The sequence below is a fragment of the Aquila chrysaetos genome, chromosome 6 (genome assembly GCF_900496995.4).
Source record: "Aquila chrysaetos chrysaetos chromosome 6, bAquChr1.4, whole genome shotgun sequence".
In the NCBI taxonomy this organism is placed as follows: Eukaryota; Metazoa; Chordata; class Aves; order Accipitriformes; family Accipitridae; genus Aquila; species Aquila chrysaetos.
The window spans coordinates 5,451,749-5,476,101 of record NC_044009.1 but is presented as its reverse complement, the minus strand read 5'-3'; the positions used below and the strand labels follow the sequence as shown (position 1 = coordinate 5,476,101).

Genomic DNA, 24,353 nt, shown 5'->3' with positions numbered 1-24,353 from the left:
AACTTCTTTCTGCAGTAGCAACTACAGCAACAATTGCATATGCAGGAAATGCTGAAAAGCCTATGAAGATATTCTTAGATCTGATGCATTCATTCTATACTCACCATGACATGAGCAGAAATGTTGTTTGAATTACTTTTGCCTGTAAGAGTATCTGGATTTACCTCTATTGTTGTGCTCTACCAGAAATTCTTCTCTCAAAGCTATCGTCTCATGTCCCTTGGCTGGGAAAGTGACCATATTGGTGAGACAGTTGCTAGGAGGACAAGTACCCACTCTACACCTCGACAGTCTCAGAAAAGAAGATAGGAACTGAATAAATAATGAGATTTGCCAAGCCCCTAGCAGTAGGATCCTCAGATTAGGTCTGCTTACAAGACTTAGAGAAAAAGCACGCAGTACAATGTCCGCGCTCTATCTTTCTGAATACTGTGACTCTGCTGCTTTTTGTCAGCATTAAATTCACTTAAATTTATGAAAAGAGGAATCAGGAGAGAGTCACTGTCAACGAACAGAAGACCAAACTTCTGAGTAAAAATTTTCTTCATCTCACTAAAACCACAGAACAGGAGCCAATAATACTTCATAAGTTTGGGAACTTCTAATAGAACCTTACCCGTTGGTCTGCTTATAGCAAAACGGTACACTTGCTTCTGGTATAAATGTATGCATGCTGCTCTTACGCTTTACACAGAGGAGTTGAGTATACGCATTCAGAATAGACTGCATTAAATGCAAAATAAAATGCACTTAAATTCTATTCCAAGGTGAATTAACTGAGTTAAAAGAAGCAAAGTTCCTTGAACTACACAGAAAGTGTATTTATATTTCAGAAAGATTTTCTATTTTGTATTTTGTCCATCTATTTTTAAAAGTCCAAAAGTCTTAACTACCTTTCTAGAAAGAAGATTTCATGACAGATGGCTGTCAGGATTTTTACCTAGTGCTATTCCTTAACTTCCTTTTTTTGTAATATGAATCCACAGCTCAGAAATAAATTTAAGACTTAAGAATATCATATGAACAGCTTGGATTGTACTGGGTACCAGAAAAATAGTCATTTCCTGACTTCACTGTTTCACTGGGCTGCTGCTCACACTCATACGTTCTGAACTGGCTGGCCCTATGTGTGGTATTCTCTTTCTACAGAGAATATTCATGAATCAGCTTTTAGATGCCAAAGAGTACAACCTCTCTTCAGGGAGCAATTTCTATGTCTCTTTAACTTTTGTGTTTGGTATGTAGCAAATTATAAAGAGGAATGTGATACCTAGAATTTGCACACTGAAATGTAAAATATTTAAAATAAAAAATTGAGGACAAACCCCCTATATCTAACAGATTCAACACAGCAACGTTTAGATTGCCCTCCTCTCCATCCCCTGTAATCAACAGGGATGAGTACTGGGTAAGAATCAGTGGTGAGAGACCTCCTGCTCCTGTCTGGAGTATGAAGAGTCCTGGTTTATTATTCTGCATTTGCATGTGGCAGCAAATGTGTAAATGCTTTAATAATACAAAAATCCCAATAGAGTGGAGGAGGAGGATATGAAAGAAAGAAATACAAGGACATTTACTTTCCTGAGAGTGAGATAGAAAGGAAAAGAGAGAAAGAAGATGACACGATAAGGGACAAAGCAAGCTTTCTGGGGTATATCTGGAAAAAGCTAGAAGAGAAATCATTAGGAAGTCCATAGTGCATCTACAGTGATACAGTGCGGATCAATTCATTTAACACTGCCCTGTACATTTACAGAAAAGTACTTTTGATATAATAAAGGCTCATAAACACACAGAAATTGGGTTAGACCTGTTTCAAATTCCTGCCAAACAATGGTTCAGAAAAATGAAGCTCTATTTTAATTAGCTCGACTCAAGAGTGATTTGATAACAGCAGATGCTGTCTGGATGCTTTCAGCTTGATGGGCTCCACATACATGAACTTAAGAGTGGCTTTGATGCAATTAGATATCTCTCTCTCCTTTAACATGTGTTAAGCTGAACCAATGGCTTGTGTCTATTTAACATCTTGAACTAGAAGTATATTGACACTCTTCCTCATTCTTCTCCAAATGAGTGGAGCTGAAGTGAAGAGAAGGCAGCTTATTTGAGGCTTACCCATGCAGTTTCAGCAACTTGAGGACAGAAGGGAAAGGGCACCAATACACTACCCACAACGTAATATTAAGGTCTTAACACTAGATCTGTTTCTACCACAAACCACGTTTCCTGGAAAGTAATTCTAACACGCTTGGTCAGTCCCGCTCAAAAAACCTGCCCTATCAATTGCTGCTTCGACTTATGTCATTTTCTGTAAAAACACGAGGGACTCAATAATAATTCCACACACCCCTTTTACTCCTGTATTCCCAGAAGATACTCCATACACACACTGCACCATTAGAGTAGCTTCCCTTCAGTCATGGCACAGCTCTCCCACCTGCTGTCCACCATTTTCCTTTAGAGACAACTTCTTCCATTCCTGGAAATATTTGTGCATTGACATCTTAGAGAACCCTTTGCCTTTCTAAAGCGATCTACCTACCTCACTCTGTAGCCATGAAGTACAGGCATTTGCTAAAGGACACATGCAACATAGGAGCTGCTTTAATGCATCAGGGACAAGGCTAATAGGAGGTCTTGATTTGTTAATTATCTGTCAGTTTGTCACAGCTGGGCTGCAAGGAGTGGGTGAGGGGGAATCTTTCTGCTTGGTTCTTTCTCTAAATGCTGAATTAGGCTGTCAAAACCTTCATCCCACCACAAGAGGCTGTGAAAAGAAGAGCCAGACTATCCTTTTCTTCCTCCTTTTCCCAGCAGAGTATGCTGCTTCAGATGTCCTACCCTCCTACCATGTCTCTGGAAATGTATATGGCATATATAAAATGACCTTCACACCATCACACCATGCCCAGTTTAGTCAAGGGACATTAGCAGACCTGAGCATGATAAATCAGAGAGGAAATCCCAGTGCCAGGGGAGCACGCAGGAGGCACTTATTCTGCAAGGAGTCCTAAAGTTGCTACCTGCTTGAATCAGCAATTTCAGAGCAGGGTTTTGGAAGGCAGAAAGCTTGGCCCCTGCGAGAGCAGACAGATAGATATACATGGAGTTACAGAGATAAAGAGGTGGAGTAGTGGCAAGATTCCCTTTCTTCTTACATCTCTGCCCCATGTAATCCTCTAAATAGGGGAAAAAGTTCAGGCTGTGAAATGGGATAATGCATGGAATACCCCCATGGAGACAAATCTAGAAAAGCAGAAAGCAGGCTGTGATACAGCAGTAGAATTTACTATAAATGCTTGTGCCTCTTAAATCCAGCTAAACGTGGCCGTTAAGCCATGAGAGCCTAGGGAGATCCCCACCCACTCCTCTGTTTTCCCTGCAGGCCACGTCCAGAGCATCCCAACACTCAAGTCCTCTCCTCAACAGGCCCTGGATTATGAAAAATCCCCTGCAGGAGCTTCCCACATGCAACAGACACACCCCTTTTCTACCACCAGCGATGCTTCTCCCTTTCAGGTGTGGGAGGCTCCAAATTTATTCCATGTACACACAGGTACTGCCTGCTTGAGATGGGAAAATTGAGGGCATTCAGCTCTGGCTTTGTACAGGTGATCAGAAGGTATGAAGTCACCTGAACTGGTAAAAATGACCATGTGCCTTCCCCTAGTCCATTGAAATATTAAAAAACACTGTCAAGTTAACAATTGTTTATTTTACACTTGCAATAGCCAAGGAGCACATACATACAGTCAGTACACCAGTCAAATTCTCAAAGCAATTTTCTTCTGTGGACCATCTTATCCTATAGTTTGACAAAACTGGTGCTTTTCATCTTTTGAGCTAGAATCCCTTAGAACCAGCATTTCATTTTCTAGTGCAATCCACCTACCAGTATACAGCATGTCAGCTGTAAGGGTAGAATAAGAGCTACAGTCTCCTCGGCCGGTAGACCTGAGCACTAAAATAAATGATACATTTTTGCGCTGACAGTCCTACCTTCCACGGATGGGGCCCACTAAGAAATCCACTGGGGACAAAATAACTGTCTTTATCTTTCATCAGGTAAAGCTAATAGATCCATTTCAGGCAACATTTGCAGAGCTTGTCCCTGGAAAATAAAATTTGCTAAAGCACTGCTTCTCAAACTTTATGCAAGCTTGACTCCTTTTTGCACTCATCTGTTGTGGTGGCTCATCCCACATTCCTCAGCTGAGATGGCAGCAAGTTCCTTCAGGAAAATGAGAGTTACTACAATAAATGCTAACTCTTCAAACTAGGAGGAACAGAACTCCTAAGACCAATTACAAGTAGAAAGCTATTTACTGGCTTAGTGACTTTGCGACTTCCTTTGAAGCCTTTTGCATCCCTTTGGGGGTTATAACCTAAGTTTGAGAAACACTGCTTTAAGGAACTTAACTATAAAGAGACATAGCACTGGTGATGACAATGTGATGACATAGCATTGCTCCCCACCCCACACCTACATAAGAGTTTAGGAGCAATTTCCCAGCAGGTCCTGGTGGCCTCAGCCCCTTTTGCCTTCAAAAGCTCTGCCCTACAGTGATACAGACTCATGGGTGTTGAGATGATGCTTGAGATAAAGACCCAGTAGCATCGATAATACAACCAATGCAGCAGTCAGCATTAATTATTCCAAACTACTATAGGGCAAGGCCTGTGTCTCTTAAAACATCTGTCTCTCAATCTTCTGGTCTTTAATAAAATCACCCTCCCAGCCATAGGGTGTAACTGGAATTGCACATACGCATGTGCATGCAAAAACATAAATGCATAAGGAGAGATTCAGGTCCTCATTAAAAAATGGAATAAATAAGAATTCACCAAGGAATTCTGCCAGAGTCTGATTTCCAGATCTGGTTTTGCTGCATTCTTGCCCACAGTCTGCAGAGTTCTGGGTGCCTCCCTATCCTTCTCCAGCTGCACAGTCCTCTTCAAATTCAGACTTCTTGCACCTATAATTACTAGGTGCCCTGTGCCAGGCTCCTTTAATTAACCAACCCAACTCTTCTCCCTTTGGGATCAGACTAAGCTCTTTTTTATTAGTTCCATCATTAGTTCCATCAGTATCTAGGCCTAAGCAGGATACCTTATACCACTTCGTAAGTGGGGCTGTAGGGTGCAAATGACCTCCAAAGCACCTGCTTGCAGAAGAGGCAAAGAAAGCAAACCAATGAACCAAGTAGAAATGGCATGAGGGGTTGATACAACACCTTTCAAACTTAATTACATCAGCAAAAATGACATAGCTCAAAATCCTCAAGAAAATGCCTTGCATGAGGGGGACCTTGGTGTGCCAGTTAGGTGCTGCTGCAGTGCCGAAGGTGCTTCAATCCAAAGAGCAGAGAGGCAAGAAGAAAGTAAAATCCCTTACTTGTCATTACACCGGAGCCAACCTTGTGATTTTTAGGGCTCCAAGGAAGAGCCGAGCATTCCTGGAGAGAATTATTTCCCCCAGCCTCACTCTCCAGCCGACACTGTCTTACCAACAGCTAGTATGGAGTCTGAATTACATGTCCATGCAATGTCCTGGAAGAAGAGGATTCCCATTTCACTGTTTGTACTTAAGACTCCACATTCCTGTGTCCCAGGAGAACTGGTAGATCAGAGTCCAGATACTGTCCGAACAGTTCTTCTTCCTACCCTGTGCGGTACTGCAGAACCTCCTGCAGGCAGTTTCTTTAGCATTTATTGGTATTTTACCTTTAGCCAAGACACTTTCATTCTCTGAAGCCATTTCACCTAATTTCTAGACAAACTGCAGCACACATGCAAAAAAGAAATGGCAAAATGCATACTGGCCTTTTCTGGACCATGAGATATTCTGTATGTATGTGTTCATGCATGTGGTGGAGAGAGAATGGGAGGTGAAAAGCGAAAGAGCTGGCTAATGTCCTGGGATTTCTTAGGACAGGCGGTCACTCTTAGTTGCACAGCTTGACTTCCCCAGAGAGTTTTCTCAAGGAGAAACCAGCCATCGATCTTGGGACACACAACTTCCAGGACCGTTCCTTATCTCAGAACAGCTTCTGCCACGAATTCCTGAATGTGCTTTAATGTTTAAATTATTAAATGCATTAATGTATTTACATTATTCAAGTCTTATGTGCATTTTTCTAAGATAATTTATGTATAAGAGTTTGAATGTCCATGACTGTTAATGTCTACAACCCTTCCTGTTCATTATTGATTCTGGAAGGGAAAAAAAAAGGCAGTGTTTTAATGCCTTATTTTTAATGTATTAAGAGTCTGAATAAGTGCATTCTCTTTTTTCTTTTGTAATTTCATAATTTAAGTAGTGCATTTATTAAACTGACACAGTATGAATTGTGGTGAAGTCTGGCACAGGTCCATACTGCCAACGCAGCCCAACCGACCATCACACTACTCTGCAAATCAAGTACAAGCTCAGCTCCTCTTACGCCAGCTTTTACTCCCTACCTGAAATCAGAAGGGACAGAGACTACAAAGAAGTCTTTTGAAAATACATTTTCTTTGCTATTTACATGGCTTTTCTTTGTCATCTCCATTTTAAGTCAGTGAAAGTTTTCTTATGCGATTGATGAACTGTTTTAACGCAAACCTGTTTTTTCAATGAGCTCTAACACACATACTACAGTTAAAAAATTTCTACAGTACCTTTTAAGCCCAGTATCTCCAAAGCTCTTCAGAAATCTAAACTTAGTATCATTTTGTTGTTTTTACACCACAGTTGTGCACATCATAAAACCAAAAATTTGCCCACAGCTTGATGTCCACCATCAAATTACCTACAGGAAACAGGCCACCTCCACTGTTGAACCACAGCCACTTCTAGAGCAGAATACAGCAGCTATTCAGCAGTAGCTGGCCATCTTGCATGCCAGTTTGGGACAGGAATGCTATAATAGGCAACAGAAACTGCAGAAAAATTCAGCTAACACACAATAGAGCTACCTCCGCTCACTCCACCCACACATAAATGGTGTTGTATGGACATGCACTTTATATATAAATTATGTGTAAATGCCTTAGATGTTTATAGCCAAAAATACTACTTTCAAAGTCCAGTTTTTACTGCCAGACAAATCCACTGCCAGCTGAGCCTACACAGAGCAACAGTGACACCCGATGGCTTTCAGCTTAACCTTCGGACACGCATTCCCTGCGAGAGGAACCCAGGGGCTCAATTTCCTCCGTCAGTATGGTAGCCTCAACTCAAATCACCTATCAGAACAACTCATCAAGAAGCTGAACTGCAGAGAGATAAAACTTGCTGTACGTAGGCACTGTATGTAATTATGAGTGTGTGCATAAGTTTCACAGTACATTCTGCATAATTACAGCCTTGCCTGGCACAGTTGCCAGTGCGAGCATGAACACACACGCACACACATAATGTATGCACAATATTGTGCATATGGACTTGGGAAAAGACAGAGAACAGTGAAAGTTGCTGGCTGTTGTTTTAAGAGCTGACTCTGCCATTTCTAAGGTTAAGTTTGTGTTTTTTTGCTACTCATTACCATTCTTTAACTGTTACAATTTATATCAGCATATAATGTTAAATAATTACAGGGAGCGGAGCTCACTCTAGCGAGGATATAAATGCGCTGTGGGATTCTACAGATTTAAACAAATAACACTCACAGCAGGGGGTGAGCAGATGAATTAGCATTAATATCCTGCCTGGGAGATCCCAGTGCAGTGTTATGGCTTAAATACAGATCTTTTCTGTAACAGTCAATATGACAGCTACTAGCAATACAGCCCAGCACATTCACTAGTCAATATAGCAGCTGCATCTAAAAGAATGCCCTTGTAATAATCCATACAGCAGCCAGTTAAAATAAATAACTTCCCTTTAACAGTCTATATCGCAGCCAACTGCATTAAAACCTTCCCTTTTAAGGTCTATACCATAGTCAGCTAAATGGAAAAATTGGCATCCTTCTTGGCAGCTTCAGAGGGAAGTCAAGCATCAAATGGGCTAGAGGCTGAATTCTCCTCTCATCCCTTGGGGGACGAGGGGGGTCCCTTCCATATCATGCTGGTGGGGAATCCTGCAATGCTGCTATCACAGCTTACAGTTTAAGTTTTGTGAGAAGATGATTTAAGCCTCCAAAGCCATCACTTCACTATCTTTCACAAGCAATTACATTCTCTTTAAAAAATAAAGACCAAAACCTGTTTCTTTTCTGATCAGAATAACAAATCAGGTAGACCACAGCTGTCCAGGAGTAGCCAGCACATATATCCGTATTTCCTCAGAGTAAAGGCAATATGCCTTTTCTAGCACTTTCACCATTACAGAGATGCCCCATCTCAGACTAAAAGCAGAACCCGAACTTGAACTCTCTGTTTTAAATCAGTAGCTGCTTTTTTTACTCTCTAACAAGAAGCAACAGGCTGAGGTAGGTTAGGAGTCTACCTCCCTTGGACTGTACCACAGCACTTCATTTTGCAACAGCAGTTGCAAAAGACCATAATATAAATCATAATAGAAATGGTTACAAAGCATCCAAATCTGAAAACTGGACTGGAGGAAAATCCATGACCACAATGAATCCTGTCGTAAGAGACCACTACATACAGCTTTTACCTAGGGTCTAATTCTGTTCTCACATATAGAGATTTTATACTGGTATACCTCCATTCTTCTGTGATGGAGTGGCTGTAGATTTACACTGTGAATTAACTGACCTGCAAAACAAACCTGTAGAACTTCGACAAATTACAACAATGCTTCTTGAGGCAAATTAGAAAATAAACCACAAAAAACTCATAAAGCACTTAATACTGAGCTTATAGTTTACAAACTGTTGTACAAGCAGTAATAAATCTCTAGAAAATGAAATGTGTAGATATTTTTGTATTTTCCATACTGCTAAGAAATTTTATTGATAGGGAGTTCTGCCACTAAAATGCTACATTTGCTAGCTTCTTATAAAAGAAAGGAGATAGATGACAATTTTGTTAGAAATTCGAATGATAAAGCAGGAATGGCATTTATTCTTAAAAACTCCACAAATGAAAAACATCTGCCTGCTTTCTTTTTAAGAAACCTGTCCCTTTGGGTATATATTAAAAAACATAAACATAAACCAGGGGCCTACAATCCCACCAGATGTTTGGCACCTGGAGCCTTTTCAAGTAATTGATCAAGAAAATAAATATTTTTTTCAGGTAACAGGAAAAAATTATCTCTCAAATCTTTCACATTGTCAATGCTTTAATTTATTTTATCTCAGATTTTAAGGGAAGACTGCAGCTACAAACACATTCCAGCTTACAGCCTCCCAAATTAAAAATAAATACACACCACCCCTGCTCCAGAAGTCATGGTTTGAAGCTTTGACCATATTTTGCAAAATGACAGTTATTAAAAACAACAAACATGCATCACAGTGAGTCATCTGGTTTCCAACTTCTGAGTCAAAAGGGGCTGATTCCACACAAACTGAAACCTGGCTCTCTGACTACTTGCATGTTTAACGATTTGTATCTCTGCACCACAGCTTCAGAACAGGATGTGGAAGAAAAGAATGAAAAGGAGATGGGAGAAAGGGGAGGGGAGGGGAAGAGAAAAAACACTTCTTTACTGGTCCCAGTGTCATTGCAAATAAAGACCATGTCAAGATTTAAACCATAATAATGGAAAGGCTATAAAGGTCCCTGCTATAATGTTTCCTCTGATATTCCCTTTCATAAATGCTCTCTTTATGTTGCATGCTTTGCAATAATACATGTAATGTTTGTGAACTAGCCCCGCTGGGGAAGCTGTATCATATGAAGCTTCACAGAATACAACATTAGAGGCTAGACAATTCATTTACCAGTTCCTCAACTTTTGTTAGCTGCACCTATCTTCTTCAAGAGAATGCAACAAACATGAGGAGACAAGTAATCTAAAGCAACCTCCAAATATGTTTAGCTGGAAGCAGATCTGTATCTACCAACACATGGACTTGCAGTATGGAGTTACCTCTTCCTCCAATGCAATACCTTTCTGGGTAAGACTAAAAGCCTATTCCCAGATCCTAGACATATAAGCAAGATCCCTGAACTTGTTCACAGCTATGCCAATCGGATCGATAGCATCCTGAGCTTCCTCTTGGCAGAGACAGTGAAGAACATCAGTGCCTAGAGTATCTGCACAACAGATCCCTGCCAGCACCAGAGGCGTGAGCCTCCTGATGGCAGTGCATAAACACGTGAGCACGGGGTACTGGTTGCAACACCTCTTGCATTTTGCATGTGCGTAGCAAGACCCATTCACTTCAGGTAACACACTAGGCTGCATGGAGCTCAGCTCTGCCTTCCCAGAAGAAATGACCATTAGCAGCAGCCTGAGACACCTGCATGCCTGGCAAGAAAAGTATAGAGAAGAACACCACCTCTGTAAGAATTTAGGGTTAAACTGGAATCCCATGGGGCTTTAGTGCTGAATTTCCCAAATGACCTGATACCACTACTTTGAAGCATACTGGGTGCTTGGCAGCTGACCATTAGAGTAAGAAGTAAGTCCATTTCTACAGGATTGTGGCAATCCAATGTTGAGAAAGGGGCTGTCAAAAATATAATGTTGGGGGGGGGGGGGCGTGGGCTCGTCTCAGTCTTGACTGTAATTCTCAATCACTGCACAGAAAGTATTTATATCCTGTTGGCAGCATGTGTAACCAATGCGACTCTTCGTGTCAGAGCTGTCAATTACGGGCTTGACTTATGAGGAAAGATTAAATGAGCTAAATATGTAGAGCTTGGCTAAGAGACCAGGATGGGGGTGGGGGAAAGGAGAAATTATGTGATAACTGTCTGCAAACATCTGAAGGGTGCAGACGCTTAAGGAGGAAAGGAATCACTTAGGGTGGCACACAAAACAAACAGGAGAAGCAAGCTGGAAGGAAGACACAGGAAATTCTCGCTGTGTACCAGGGAAATTCCATTCCAGCAAGATGTACTCTGCTGTAAAATTGTATCCCAAGGAATACCATCATTCAGGCCATTCAGATGCTTGACAAAACACTAGGAAGTTGACAGCAGAGGAAAATCCTGCTCTGACCAAAAGATAACAGATAATGTAAAAAAGTGGGGCATATTGTGAGTGTGGCTGATGATATGAAGCTATCTCTCCTGCTTCTCTCCAGCTGTAAAATTCTTTTACTAAAAAACTATGTATATTTTCATCGTTACTTTCCCAGAAAGGCAATTGTCAAAGTAGCAGTGGTGTGTTATGGGATCCCAAGTGGGAAGAGGACATGGTCTGTACAATTATAACAAGGAGAAGTGCTATGTAAACATGCCTACAAAACCAAAACAAAAAAAACCCCAAACTATTAAGATGTTTGGAAGGATTTGCAATGTAAGTGACATAGGGAAAGATCCAAGAAACATGAAAAGCAGGGAAAGTCTCTTCTCCAGTAAGTTGGTTAGGAACTCCAAATGCAAGAATTATACTAACTCTCAACCTCCTAGTTTGGCAAATCATGGTTCTGAAGGGGCTGGCATCAGAAGTATCTGAAGGATGTACTCCTGTGCATCAAAGTTGGTGAAAGTTCTTTCAAGTTCTTGAATAACCCATTCTGCCTTCTGTGCCCCAGCTACCTTACTTTCAATGTCATGAAGATGCAACATACCCTTTGCTCTAAGGCCCAACAAAGATGCCAAAGACATTGCAAATCTTTTCTTATGGCATGATCTCCCAGGTAAAAGTAGGAAGAAGCCAAGAATCAGAGAAAGATATCACATGTAGGCAGTTATAATCTTCTAAGAATCACTAGCTGTCACTAGACTCTTTTTGATTGCAGTAACAATGACACAGGCAGCATCTGGATACGTGCAAAAGAAGTCAAACTGCTCAGTGGTATCAGAGGTAAGAGAGGAATTAAGAATCTCTAGCAACACTTTCCAGATTAGGAATTTAATAATGCGGGGTCAAGAGGCACTCCAGAGGACAAGTCTCCTGCATAAAGTTATTTCAAGAAAGCTAAAAAGGCAGACACTCCTGTGAAGTTCTTAAGCTGGTCCCTCCTCTCCCTAAGCAGAAAGAACTGTGGGCAATTGCTGCCCTCTACAAGTTGTTCTGCACATAGCATATTTTCCACACACATGTAGCTGAAATGATACTATTATCTCACCTTGATCCCATAACCCATCATTACCAAAGTGCACACTGTGCAGGCACCTCTTTGCTGTGTGCCGTCACCTGTTTGAAATTAATAGGTACCCTTTCCAACAGCTGGGATGCACACAGCAAAGTGCTCCCAATCTTTCTGAGCAGGCAAAGAGCTGGGCTGCCAACAAATACACAACAGCCAGCTGATAGCAAAGCAGGCCATGATCTGTAAGAAATTGTTTGTAGGCATAGCATGTTTAGACCTCCAAAACATCACATGAACATAAACAAAAAAATTAAATTCATTTTTCTCAGGGGGAAAATATCAAGTAATGTTAAGTATTTCCTAACTGTGTGCCAGTGTTTTTTTTCCAATGTCACAAAGCACTGTAGCTTCCATTTTACCTTTAGTGAGAGATCTGGGATCTCTGGAAGTCAAATCATACCCAACATTAAAAAAAGACTCTAAGCTAACTCCTAGTACTTCAATTTCCTTGCACGTTTTGTAAAGAACAACTTAGAGCATTACAACTATTTTAAAACCATCTTAAAAATCTTCTGATCAGTAATGTTGGTTTGTCTGAAAAGCAAGTAGAAATTGCTTTCAGAGCTCTCTTCTGCACAAGTGCACAGAAAAGATTGTAAGCTGCTAACTCACCAGACTGTTAGTAATAGAAAATTACTGTACCTATCCTAGTTGTTATGCTGCCTCACCCACCGGCTCTAGTGTCATTTAACCTGTAAGCTCTTAGGGACAGGTAAAGCCATTATTACATTTTGTACAGTCTGATAGGGTCTTAATCTGCTTTGGCCTGTAACTACTGCAAGTTTCTAACTTTCATAGATTAACATATAATGCTACAATAGAAGTTATATCCCAAACTATTATAGTCCACCCTCTTTTAAAATCGGGATTTAAAGGAATTCCAAGAAAACTTTCCCATTGACTTCAGATGGGCAATTTAACTTGACGTGACATTGTTCCTTTAACTATGCTCAGTAAGTAAATTTGCATCTGCGTGCTTTGCACATATTAATATATTTGTCTAAATCAACAGAGTAAAAGGAATTGACAGATTAAGTGAGTACATTTTGCATGAACAACAAGAGAAGTCAATGAACACACAGAAGTAAGAAACAAAACTAGGCAAAACCCCAATAATCTCAAACTTATCAGAAGGTCAAACACAACAGAGGTCTGCTTAGTAAATCATAGAACTCTCTTTGCAGCAAAGCAAAGGATATTGCGTAAGGCAGTCACACACCTCTGGCTCCCTGTTCCTGGCCAAATAAAACCGAAATTTGCACAGCAATTGCCCTCCACAGCCTAATGGAATTATTGTCCAGCACTGGGAATCCACAGCAACACATTCAGGACCTCCCCAAACAAACCGAAGCATTATCACACCACTAGGGTTACTGCCTGTACAGGAGGTCACAAAGCTGATAGTCTCTCTTTCTCTCCTGCTGACAGTGGTAAATTACCCTGACTAATATTTCGCTGGGGGCTGTAAGTTAGTTGCCTACTGACTCTGGCTGTCTGGAAATCCCCTCTGGATAGATTTACTTTTAGAGAATCATTCAGTGTAGGCCACCACTTCGAATAAACCCATTGTGGCAGACTGAAAATTTGTACAGTAAACAGGTATTAATCTTGTCTTAAACAATAAAGGCTGGGAAAATGGAAAGCAAAAATGTACAGTACACTCTAGTCCCTCACATCATTTCTGGAAACAAAAGTCCTTCTGAAAAAAATCACATTTTTCTACAAATCTAGACTAGGACCTTTGAACTTCAAAAGAAAGGATAAGGATACTACATGGTATCCCTTGTGCAAGAATGTGTTCCAGAAAACAAAGTATGAGGTTTTCAGTGAAAATACCATTCTTGTCTTCATTTCAAACAACACTTTCAGGCAAAGGAGAATCTGCAAAAAATTTCCATGTATCTCATTTTCTTTTTTATCAGCAGAAAGAGCATCCACTACTTCATAAGAAGGAGAGAGACATGGATTCTCAATGTGCCTGAAGATTTGTTCATAAAAAGTGCATTCTGAGTACTCTTAACTAACATTAGTCCCAACAAGCTCTCTCAAATCTTATGATACACTTCTGTAACCTTTCCTCATTCCCACTCATGGTTTTGTTCACATGGTTAAAGACAATGGTATTGTTAGTGTTAGGCTCTGTCAACTTCTAATTACACCAGTTAGAGCTAAAACTAGTCAAACTTAAAGTCTCAATTGCAAAGCTCCTTCCTCAGAAATCTAAATGAAATTCTCTTTAACCACAGTCTACTTAAGAGGAAGCTTAACAGAATAGATAAGGTTTAAAAGGAGGCAACGAAACAGAGAAGATCTAATAATTCTGTTGTCTGTCACTGAATGCTAAGCACCCAAATCCAGGCAGCTGAGAAAAGGGTAACTGTCCAGTTTCAGTTTCAAAAGTTTATCCATTATAAACACATATCACAAATTTTACAGGTTTACTTCCAAGGACACCTAGCAACTGAACACAAACGCAGAGGAACTAAATATGCCCATAACCAAGCCCCAATCATGGCTTCAATTTGAGATCTCAGCTGGTGGTTCAGGAAAGCAAAGATGGATACAAACACCAAATGTGTTCAGCATGGACATACAGACTGATGTGACTTTGTGCCTGTGGACGTGATGGATCTAGAAATGTCAAGTCTCTTTTCTGCTCTCCATTGTTTTCATTATAATCCTCAATCACCAGAAAAGTAGTCAAAACTAGAAAAAGGATGAACTAAAGAAGTAGCAGTATACCACAATCACATTTTTAAGAAGTATTACACATGCAAGGCTAGAGGCTTTTCCAAAGACATAAAAGTGGCAGAATGAAGCCCCTGAAATAGAAATTACCTCATTTACCAGGCCAACAGTCTAGGTCTCACATCTATGCCACCAACTTGCTGGATGAACCTGGCAAAACAGTTAACCTGTATATCTCAATTAGCTCTTCTAGAAAATGGAGATAACACAGACATATTCCCTAAACACAACAATTAATGTCTGCAGTGTAGCCTATGATGTTTGCACAAAAAGTGGTGTTAAAAGCATTCTGGCCATTATCATGACCCTTTAAAATTTGAAAATCAGTTTAACAAAGGGTGGGAAAAAGCCATGAGGGCTCCAGCACATCCCAACAAACTCTACATTAATTGCTATAGAGGCAGCAGTAATTCTTGTAACCTTGTACCTTTCAACAGCCTGTAAAAAGGGAATAAAATGTCCATATTTCAGTGCTAACTGCTATCATCTGCAGCCACAAACAGAAAGAAACAGCACATGCTAAAAATAAAAGAAGAAAAGTTAAATAATCCTGCAAAAGAAAATACCCTGTTCCTCATACCATGATCCAGGGATTTTGTAACTTAGTGAGAATCCACGGGACTGTTTTACATTTACAACCAGTACTTTTATATTTACAACTAGTACTTCTTCCAGCTATCAAGCACCAGCAAGGGAATGAGTAAGTTTTGTGGCAGGAAAAAAAACAAAACCAAACAACAAACAAGCAGTATGTGGAAAGGCCTCACTTTTAAGCTCTGCTTCCTTAGGTTCTTCCTGCAACCCAGGCTCATGTTAGAGGCTCTCATACGTATAACCTTCATAGCTGTAATTTAGACTGCAGCAGGTTTGGCAGAAAGCAAAGGCCAACAGCAAACATATTCAGGCTCTTGAAAACATCTCAAAAGGAGCACAATATAGTTAAAAAGCTACAAGACACTGCTAGGGAGAGACACAACAAGCTAAAAAGAGAAGCAAAAAAGACGGCATGATTATACTAAAGAGAGAAATTAGATCAAAGAAACAAAGATTCAAGAAGAAAAGGGGATTTCCTAATGCTTTAACCTCACAAAAAGGGGCTTTGTCCTATGTAGTTACATCTTTTGCACATCCCAGGGCTTTGCTTTGAGTGGCTGCAAAAAGACAAACCTATTCCAATTCCACAAGTGTTCAGAGGATTATCAGAGGTGGCTGCACATACAAGCAGAAAGGGATGCAGCAGTGTTCACTGATAAGCTGGACTCAAGGAGAAGCTGATCCCGCACTGACGATGACAAACGTGGCTGTAAACAGCAGCAGAGCGAGATGCTGACACTCTGCTAACACAAGGTTACACTTCCCACTATGGAGCTACACGGCAAATTTTAATGGGCCAAGACCGACAGCTAGGGAAATGAGTGTCCGCTCTCTGCTGCAAAAATTATAGCTTCTCCCATCCCCCTCCAACTCATTCTCCACTGTCAGTACTATAACACAATGACCTCTTATTAGGGAGTATTTTTCAGTTGGGACAGTTTATTGTAAGGACACTGGATAACTCAAGGGATTAATGGCATGGACGTGGAGTCCCTTATCTCCAGTTTGGTAGTTCAAAACATCAAAAGTGGGTTGAAGAAAGAGCAATTAGGAGTCTGACATGAGTTTGTAGGGCTCCATTCTAGAGGCCTCAGTAAGGCCATAAACCTTAGCAAGGTATGCTCTGAAGACCCAAAGCGCAGGACACAATATGATGTGTCAAACCGCATCTGCTACATGATCTTGCAGAACGCTGAAGTCCTCTTGCAAACAAATAGAAATCATTGCTTCACCTAGACTCCTGTTGAAAGCAGCAGGCTGTAGGGGTACAGAGTACATAGAAGACAGTGCCACCCAGCTCAGAGCAGAAGGTATTTAGCACCTTGCAGGATACAGTGCCCATTAGAATCACAAATACAATACAAAAACAGTTTGAGTCTATAATGACATCTGCTGATGCAATGCAAGATGTTTTAATTCTATTGCTTTCTTGCACTTGTGCATAACACCACTGATATGTTCCAAACAGGTCTCAGTCCTGTGAAGCACTGAGTACTTTCAGTCACCAATTAAGTCAAAAAAAGTGAGGGGGTACAGAGCAGAATTTGGTCATGAGAGTCTTTTCTCCCTCCTCTGGATTCTGTAGGTCTTCTTCAACAGCTTAACACCAGATTTGAAGTCAGCAACGATATGCCCGAGAACATGACTTTCCCATACAGAACCATTTGTTGGATTCATGCCACAGTTTGTTCTGGTGTTTCCGTAAACATTTTTGTGACATGGTGCCGTGTGCCTACAAGTCTGCTTTATGGACTGAGATCTACTGCATGCATTAGAAGGCAGCATGCACGATCCTGGCTACAGAGAAGCCACAGTAGTGTGGTGGAAGTTAGGTCATCTGGCTCACAGAACTGAACTGCTCATTTAATAAGGCTTCTACAGATACTCAGCTGGAAGCAATAATGACTCCTAAGCAAACGTGACAAAGACTGTGAGAGTTTAATATAAAAAAAAAAAATTAATGAAAAAATAAGGAGAAAACCTCCACCTTTCAAAGGGCTCTAATTAGCCCACATGCAAGACTCACCATTGTGAGAGTAAAGTTTATGTTGGGAGTTCTTTAAACATATAAATATTTTTATGTGGTAGGAAAATACACCTATACAGAAAGATACACAACTGCTATGTGCTTCCTCTGAGCAATTATTCAGTTGCATATACAGTAAGAAATTAATTAAATCAAAGGTAATGTTAGAATCTGCCTTGAGAAAGAGAACAAGCTGTTGACCAGCACAGGCTGTGATGATCTGCCGCCTGCTATGACCTTCCTAAGGTGGGGGGTGAGGGGAAACGCAACACCAAGAAAACCAAACCACCAAATCCATCACAAAGTACATGGTGTCAATAACAACTTCAGGTAATCTCACATACAGATTCTATGCAATTAAGGGATGTCACAGTGTTACTAGACTAGAGAGATTTTCACTGCAGAGCTTAACAGAATTCACGAACAGCCCTTTCATTAGATGCATTTTACTGACCCTTCCCAGTTCACAGTCTTTACTCACATCTCCCTCCTTTAACAATCATCTCCTGGGTTCTCCAGAGAAGAGTTACAAGGCAAAAATACTTTGATGTGGCCAGTGCCACACCATTATGGAAAGTACTTGAGTCTTCTCACTGCAAACAGCTTGTATTCACTATGATCACCAAATGAAAGCCAGAAAAGAAACTCAATTAGACATTTATAAGTTTAGGACAATAACACAGGCTAAGAATTTTGGCAAGGTTTTGACTGAGTTATAGATGGCTGAAGAGGAAGGGAAAAAAAGAAAAAGAAGGTTGTAAAAAAAAAAATATACTGCAGCTCCAGAGAGGGGTGGCTCACTTCCCACTCTGCATCACCATAAAAAAGAAAACAAAACAGGGTTTGCTTAGTTGTCCTCATACACAAAAAATCCCAGAGCTCTTTCCAAAACGTTTCTAGAGTGAAAACATTGGATCACAAGCACTGCCAGCTGCCAGACACTTCTAAGCTCACTCTGAGTGCATCTGAATATAAAGACAGCTTGAATGAGGTCTCTGAGCAGCAGAGGCTTTTTTTATTAGACAATAGCACTAAGAATCTCAGTTTAAATTATGTTGCACAGGTCTTTCTTCAGACTCTTTACTAAGTAAGCATTGATCAAGAGCATACATTGCATACACTTAGCACAGGCAGTCCGTGCTCAAGGACAACTCTGTGGCCTAGGTGACCCATGTCTAACCCCAGAAAGACAGGAGGCTATGGTTACAAGTCAGAATTCAGAGGTCAACAGCAGGGCAACATAAGGCAGTTTACACCTTTTTCACAAAGCACCAGTTCCTTAGAAAAGCAAAACAATGGATGCAAAATGATGCAGCAAAGATAAGAACTCATGTATATTATATTCTCAGCAAGAAATTATACGCTGCTTCTTGAAGAACTTACCAGTGGCTCCCGAGATACTGCATTTTCAGTTGCAGGGCAGGAGCCAGCCTGTAAAGCAAAAAGAAGAGTGAGGTTACATTGCCACCTGATGGACACAATTAGAAATACGTGTCTGTTAAGACCACTCTTCCTATGGGCAGGATTTAGGCAAACACGCTTGTTTCTGCTATCAGTAGCAGTTCTGTGATGGACTGAAGACAAAAAGGTCAGAATCACAGAAAAAAATTAGTTCCAGCAGTCCCCATTTAAGACAACAGAATTCACAGAACCTGCAGAACTTGCTTTAGGGAGCCAGCAGTTAAGAGCCAGAGAGACCACTGAGAGACGTCATGAACAAAATGTTCACCCTAACTCAAATTCTGAAATACATGGTGCAGTGAACAAACACAGCATGAAACTGGGACTCCCTCTGCTAAACTCTTGGTTGCAACATGGCATGATATAAGACAGGACATTTTCATCATATATGAAATGAGGATAATAACTTGCCTGTCTCAAAGGGACCTGATGAGTACTTGACATCCGCAAAGAATTCTGCAATACTGAAGGGAAGAAATGCTGCAGAAGCCCAAAGTACTCGTATTGAAGTGGATGCAAAAGTACCTCACTCTGATTCCATGGTTCACTTTCTCCTCACTAGAAGGACTAAACTTGACACCAAGCTTCTCCCATTTCCGCGATCCAGTAATGCACCCTTTGTTTTCTGCACTACTTTTCTCAAGATTTCAAAACAACTATGATTTAACTAAACCTCACAAAAAGTCACTCATCAAGAACAGGCATAGCATTTTAGCATAGTCCCATGTTTTACAGAATTACTCTCTGGCCTTTTCTTCACTGCCGAAAAAAAGCAGTTTGATCTCAGTATAACTAGCATATACCCTCTCTCCCAAGGCAGAGTCATGTAAGTTTTACCATAAAATAAACCTATGTTGGCCAACTATCTACTTTCAAATGGGATTCACATGATGTTAAGATGGTCTAAACCATATTGCCTTCACTGGGTGTTTTTTATCTTAGGAGAGGTGACACATACTGTTACCTCAATGGTAAAAAAATGCAGTTTTATTAGTAATGAGGACAAATTTTGAGGCTCAGTTAGAAGAAAAGAGATCCTATTCATTGAGTATAGGAAAAGACAAAACTTTCAAGTGATAGCATAAAGGTCCTTAAGTGACTTTTTGTCCTCCAATTGTATTTATCACTTTTATGAAATATACCACACTTCCAAAGTATCTCCACATATTTTTTTCCCCCATCTACAAAATATGCAAAAAAATAGATAAAAATAATTATTTACCACAAGAGGGTGCCACAAACTCAAATATACTGCAACTCAGCTGCTTCCAGACATAAGCATCATCACCAGGGCCCAGCCAGATCCCACAGCTAGGCAGTGATTCTCTAGAGAGGCCCTTAGGCTCTTCATGTGCAGCCATCGTCACTTTTGTTACTCCACTATATATCTGCAAAAATTTCAGCCACTAAGAATTCCCTTGACATAACCACTGCAAATATCAGCTTCAACACCATACTGGAAGTCACACTGCCTGGTCTGTCTGTAGTGGAGACAATGCTATGTGATACCAAGAAAAGGGCACTTTTCTCTTCAACCTTGTCACTGGCTTCCCATTTTTATATGCGTAGTACATCTGCTTTCAAATTTTTTATAGCTGGATTAAAGCAAAATAATGAATAGTCTCGAGATCCATCCACTCCTCAAAAAATATGGAAAACATATATATGAGAATCAACAGAAGAATATGGCTTGCATGGTTTATTAATAAGTTAACTGAACCTGTTTAGGTTATGGATAAACTTATTTGGTGCATATGCTCTATTTTATTTCTTCAGCCAAACCCCAGGACTAACACAGGTCTCTTATTACGGCTAATACTCTAAAATACTGGGGCCTGATTCATAGCCCACTGAAGTCAAAGAAAAGATTCTCATCAAATTCAGTTAGCACAGAGTCAGAACTGCTAAGAAGAGGCAGACAAAGAGCAGTATGGATAAAATTCCTGTTGAATACTTCAAAAAAGTACCTATAGCTGTTAACTACTATTTCCATGGAATTATTCCATCAAGCCACTCGCGTTGTGTTCAATTTTCTGAGAACGTATGTATTTTGCTCTTCTGTAGCATGTTTCAAGGAAAATTCAAAGTGTTTTAACTACTTAAGCTGATGTTGAAAAGCAAAAAACTATGAATGTGTGGTGCAGACAGTAAAGTCACAAAGGAAGAAAGAAACCACCAGAGAATTCATATCCTCAGAAAATTCCCAGAGCATACTAAGTACTAGAGCTTGTATGTTCTGCCCTAAGGAGCTGCACTAGTATTTATGGACTGTCACTCCACACAAAATTTGGCCAACCTGGGAAACTCCCCGAAGAAGGATTGGAAATGAAGCCTAGGTTACTGTGAGAAAACATTTATTACATTGACAGGTAAGTCTTGATCCTGAAGACAAGTACTCAAAAATTCTGACATGTGCTGGTACATAACCTAATGACATATATATGATTAGTTAGATAACTTATGGTACTTTTGACTGCATTGTCCAAAGCTATCAACATTTTAAAATAAGATCTGCGTTTTCCTTCCAGCAAGATTTCCAAGTACAAGACACAGTGTAACAGCAAGGAACTAGTCTTATAACATAGGGGATAGTAACCCTCCAGAACACGTTAGCTCCGAAACAAGCCAAGAAAGATTCCATCGCTTCCACGTGACGGCTGTTCAATAGCCTGTATTTAATGAAAACAATGGTCATAACAGTCCAGAGACCACTTATCTTCACCATAAACCATCTTCTAAGGCAGAGAATCCAGAGGCTTAACAGTCAAGAGCTACAGGCAAGTGGGGAGGAAAATTTACCTATATATTGACTAACAATGCAAATAGGGAATTAAGTCTCTGGAGCAACAAATCAGGCATCTTTCAACACCTTTGAAATTTGCTTTAACTACTCCCTTACCTAAAGAAAAAATGCAGCTGGATGGTAGACTCAATCCAAAGTGGGCATAACGAAGCTTTAGAAAGAAAACAAGTAAGATTTCGGCATTTGTACTCTTCTTGCTTTCCCCCTAAACCTCATGGAAGAACATCACCAAGTATAAAAGATGTTGGAACACCAATGCATTCTGTTCACCGTATCATCTCTCCTTTCTCAGTCTCTTACATTAAATTTATATGTAGTCTGTTGTTAGTATAGTGAGCCTTCCAGTGTTATAAAACAAACAAAAGAATCCCACATACAGAATCCACTCTGCCTATCCTACCCCAATGGCTGCACTACCATTTTGGTACGAAGTCAAATTCAGCCATTGGCTTTAACAATTTCAGCCTTTTATGACTCACACAGACCAGCTACATATTGACTTCTGGGCTACAGGACTCTCAGCTTCTGCACGTAATTGTACAGACAATTAGGTATCATTCTGTGTCCCAAACTAAGCAGCTTGGAAAAATTTAGACATATTTATCTAAACCAACAACACTACTGTCAATTAATGTTAAAGAACTTCAATTTCTCTCACACCACTGGGATTTACAGTTAAATGGAATGCCGGAGGACTGGGCTGCTGGCTGGCTGAGCCAAGAAGGCTCACCAAATATACTGCTAAAGTACTCAACATCAAAGAAATACTGACAGCCAAGAAAAATCGGAAATCAGTTCTTCTGCTCACAGGCTATACCATCATTTTGCTCTTCCATTTCTTTTACTATAAGGAATAGTAGCAGAGAGACAGGATCTTTTCTTCTGTTTATTTTTTAGTAAAGACATTGCTAAAGGCCCAAGGAACATGATTTCTCAACAAACCCATATATTTTAAAATCTCTGGTAGAAATGTTTATTGCCTTTAGAATATAATTCTATATGTAAATGATTTCATTTGAGCTGCAACACTCCCCCCTCCCCACAACGCTTGAGGCAATATATTAATTCATGAGAATGAGAAAATTAAACTAAGAAAAAAAGATAATAAGCCAAAAGGTATCTGACACTCCCTTTTCAGCATCTAAACTAACTAGATTTGTAATAGAAAACATGATAGGACCCAAACATAAACATGTTAAGCAAAGCAGTGCTACTACTCATAGCCTTATGTTGAACGCTTGGCAATAAATAAATAAACATCATCAGTAGTAGAAAGTAAGTATTTTTTAAAATTCTCTAAATGTTTAGTGTGCAATGGGGACAACTTTTTACACGCATTGATAACAGTGTCAAAACTGCAGTGGTTGCATGAGAGAAGTGGCATTTACATTCTGCTAGACTAATAAAGGTATTTTCATTGTTTTGTTTTATTCCAAAATTGTCTCCTTAAGAATTCATCTACTGTGCTATATATTCTTCAGTTACATCCCCTTTTTCCAGCCAAAGCTGCAAGAGTCTCTCAAATCCCATCCAAGACAACAGAATTTGAGAGCATTGAACACTGCTCAGCTAGCATTCTGGATGAGGAATGTGAAGCCAGTGTAAGACACATACTAGACGGTGAAGATGGGGGTATCTGTCATCAACAGGCACCAACAGCCTTGGACAGACAGAACAACCCTTCTGTCTCCACACAAGCACACAATGTGGGGAAGGAGGAAAGTTAATACACAAGCAGGGCTGCTCCTGGTGTGTGCGTGGAAGGGGTAAATGTTAGTGTGGCTACCCTCTGGCTGAACTTGAGCATTACCTCACATACCTGAAGCAAGGCAGACCACCAGAGCTGCCCTTTAAACAAACTCTGCCACTAATGAAGTCATGACAGGCCAGGAGCCAACAGGGGCGCAACTAATTTGCTATTGCCTGAGAATCCAGCATTTCTGCATACAATGTGACAGAATCCAGCAGGGGAGCAGTTAATTGACCATTTTCACCCACAGTGGCTTCAGACCACCCCTTTCCTCGGAGGAGCTGACGCAAAATAGTCTCTCTGTGATGAAAAGTTAACTTTGCAGCCTGGGTATTCTGCCTTACCTCAGCTTCTTCCTGATTTAGACAGCAGCACAAGCATTAACTCCACTACGTTCTTTACAGACAATGCTTGAAAAACTCTCCCCGTTACACACAAGGCAAGAGTTACCGTTCCCATTTTTCACTATGGAGACAGCGACAGAGTGACTTTCTTCATGTCCTTAATTTTAAAACCCAGAGGGTGCTCTGGCTACATTTACGAGGCCCATTAAAAAGCAAGACTTTTCCATTTCCAAGCATCAAGCCTTCTTTTGAGGTAAAGCCACACTAAATAAATGTTAAAAAAAAAAAAGGGGGTGCAATGAGAGGATACTATATCCAAGCACAAGAGAACATGAATGTTTCTCAGGCAACCACATCTGTCAATTAACCAGATTTCTTTCTGAGAAACCTCTAGTCAACGGCCTTGTAGACTGCCCAAGTGGCTTATGGACCAGTCGCAGGTTGTTTCAGGTTTCCTCGTTCT

General features: G+C 40.4%; 1 protein-coding gene across 1 annotated transcript in view; it reads right to left on the bottom strand.

Annotated features, from left to right (window-relative positions):
- PEX14 (peroxisomal biogenesis factor 14) overlaps positions 1–24,353 on the bottom strand; it is a 79,544-nt gene that overhangs the window by 53,123 nt on the left and 2,068 nt on the right. The window contains exon 2 of the mRNA XM_030017440.2: positions 18,916–18,963. Coding sequence (XP_029873300.1) covers positions 18,916–18,963 — 48 coding nt within the window. The remainder of the gene's footprint in view (positions 1–18,915; positions 18,964–24,353) is intronic.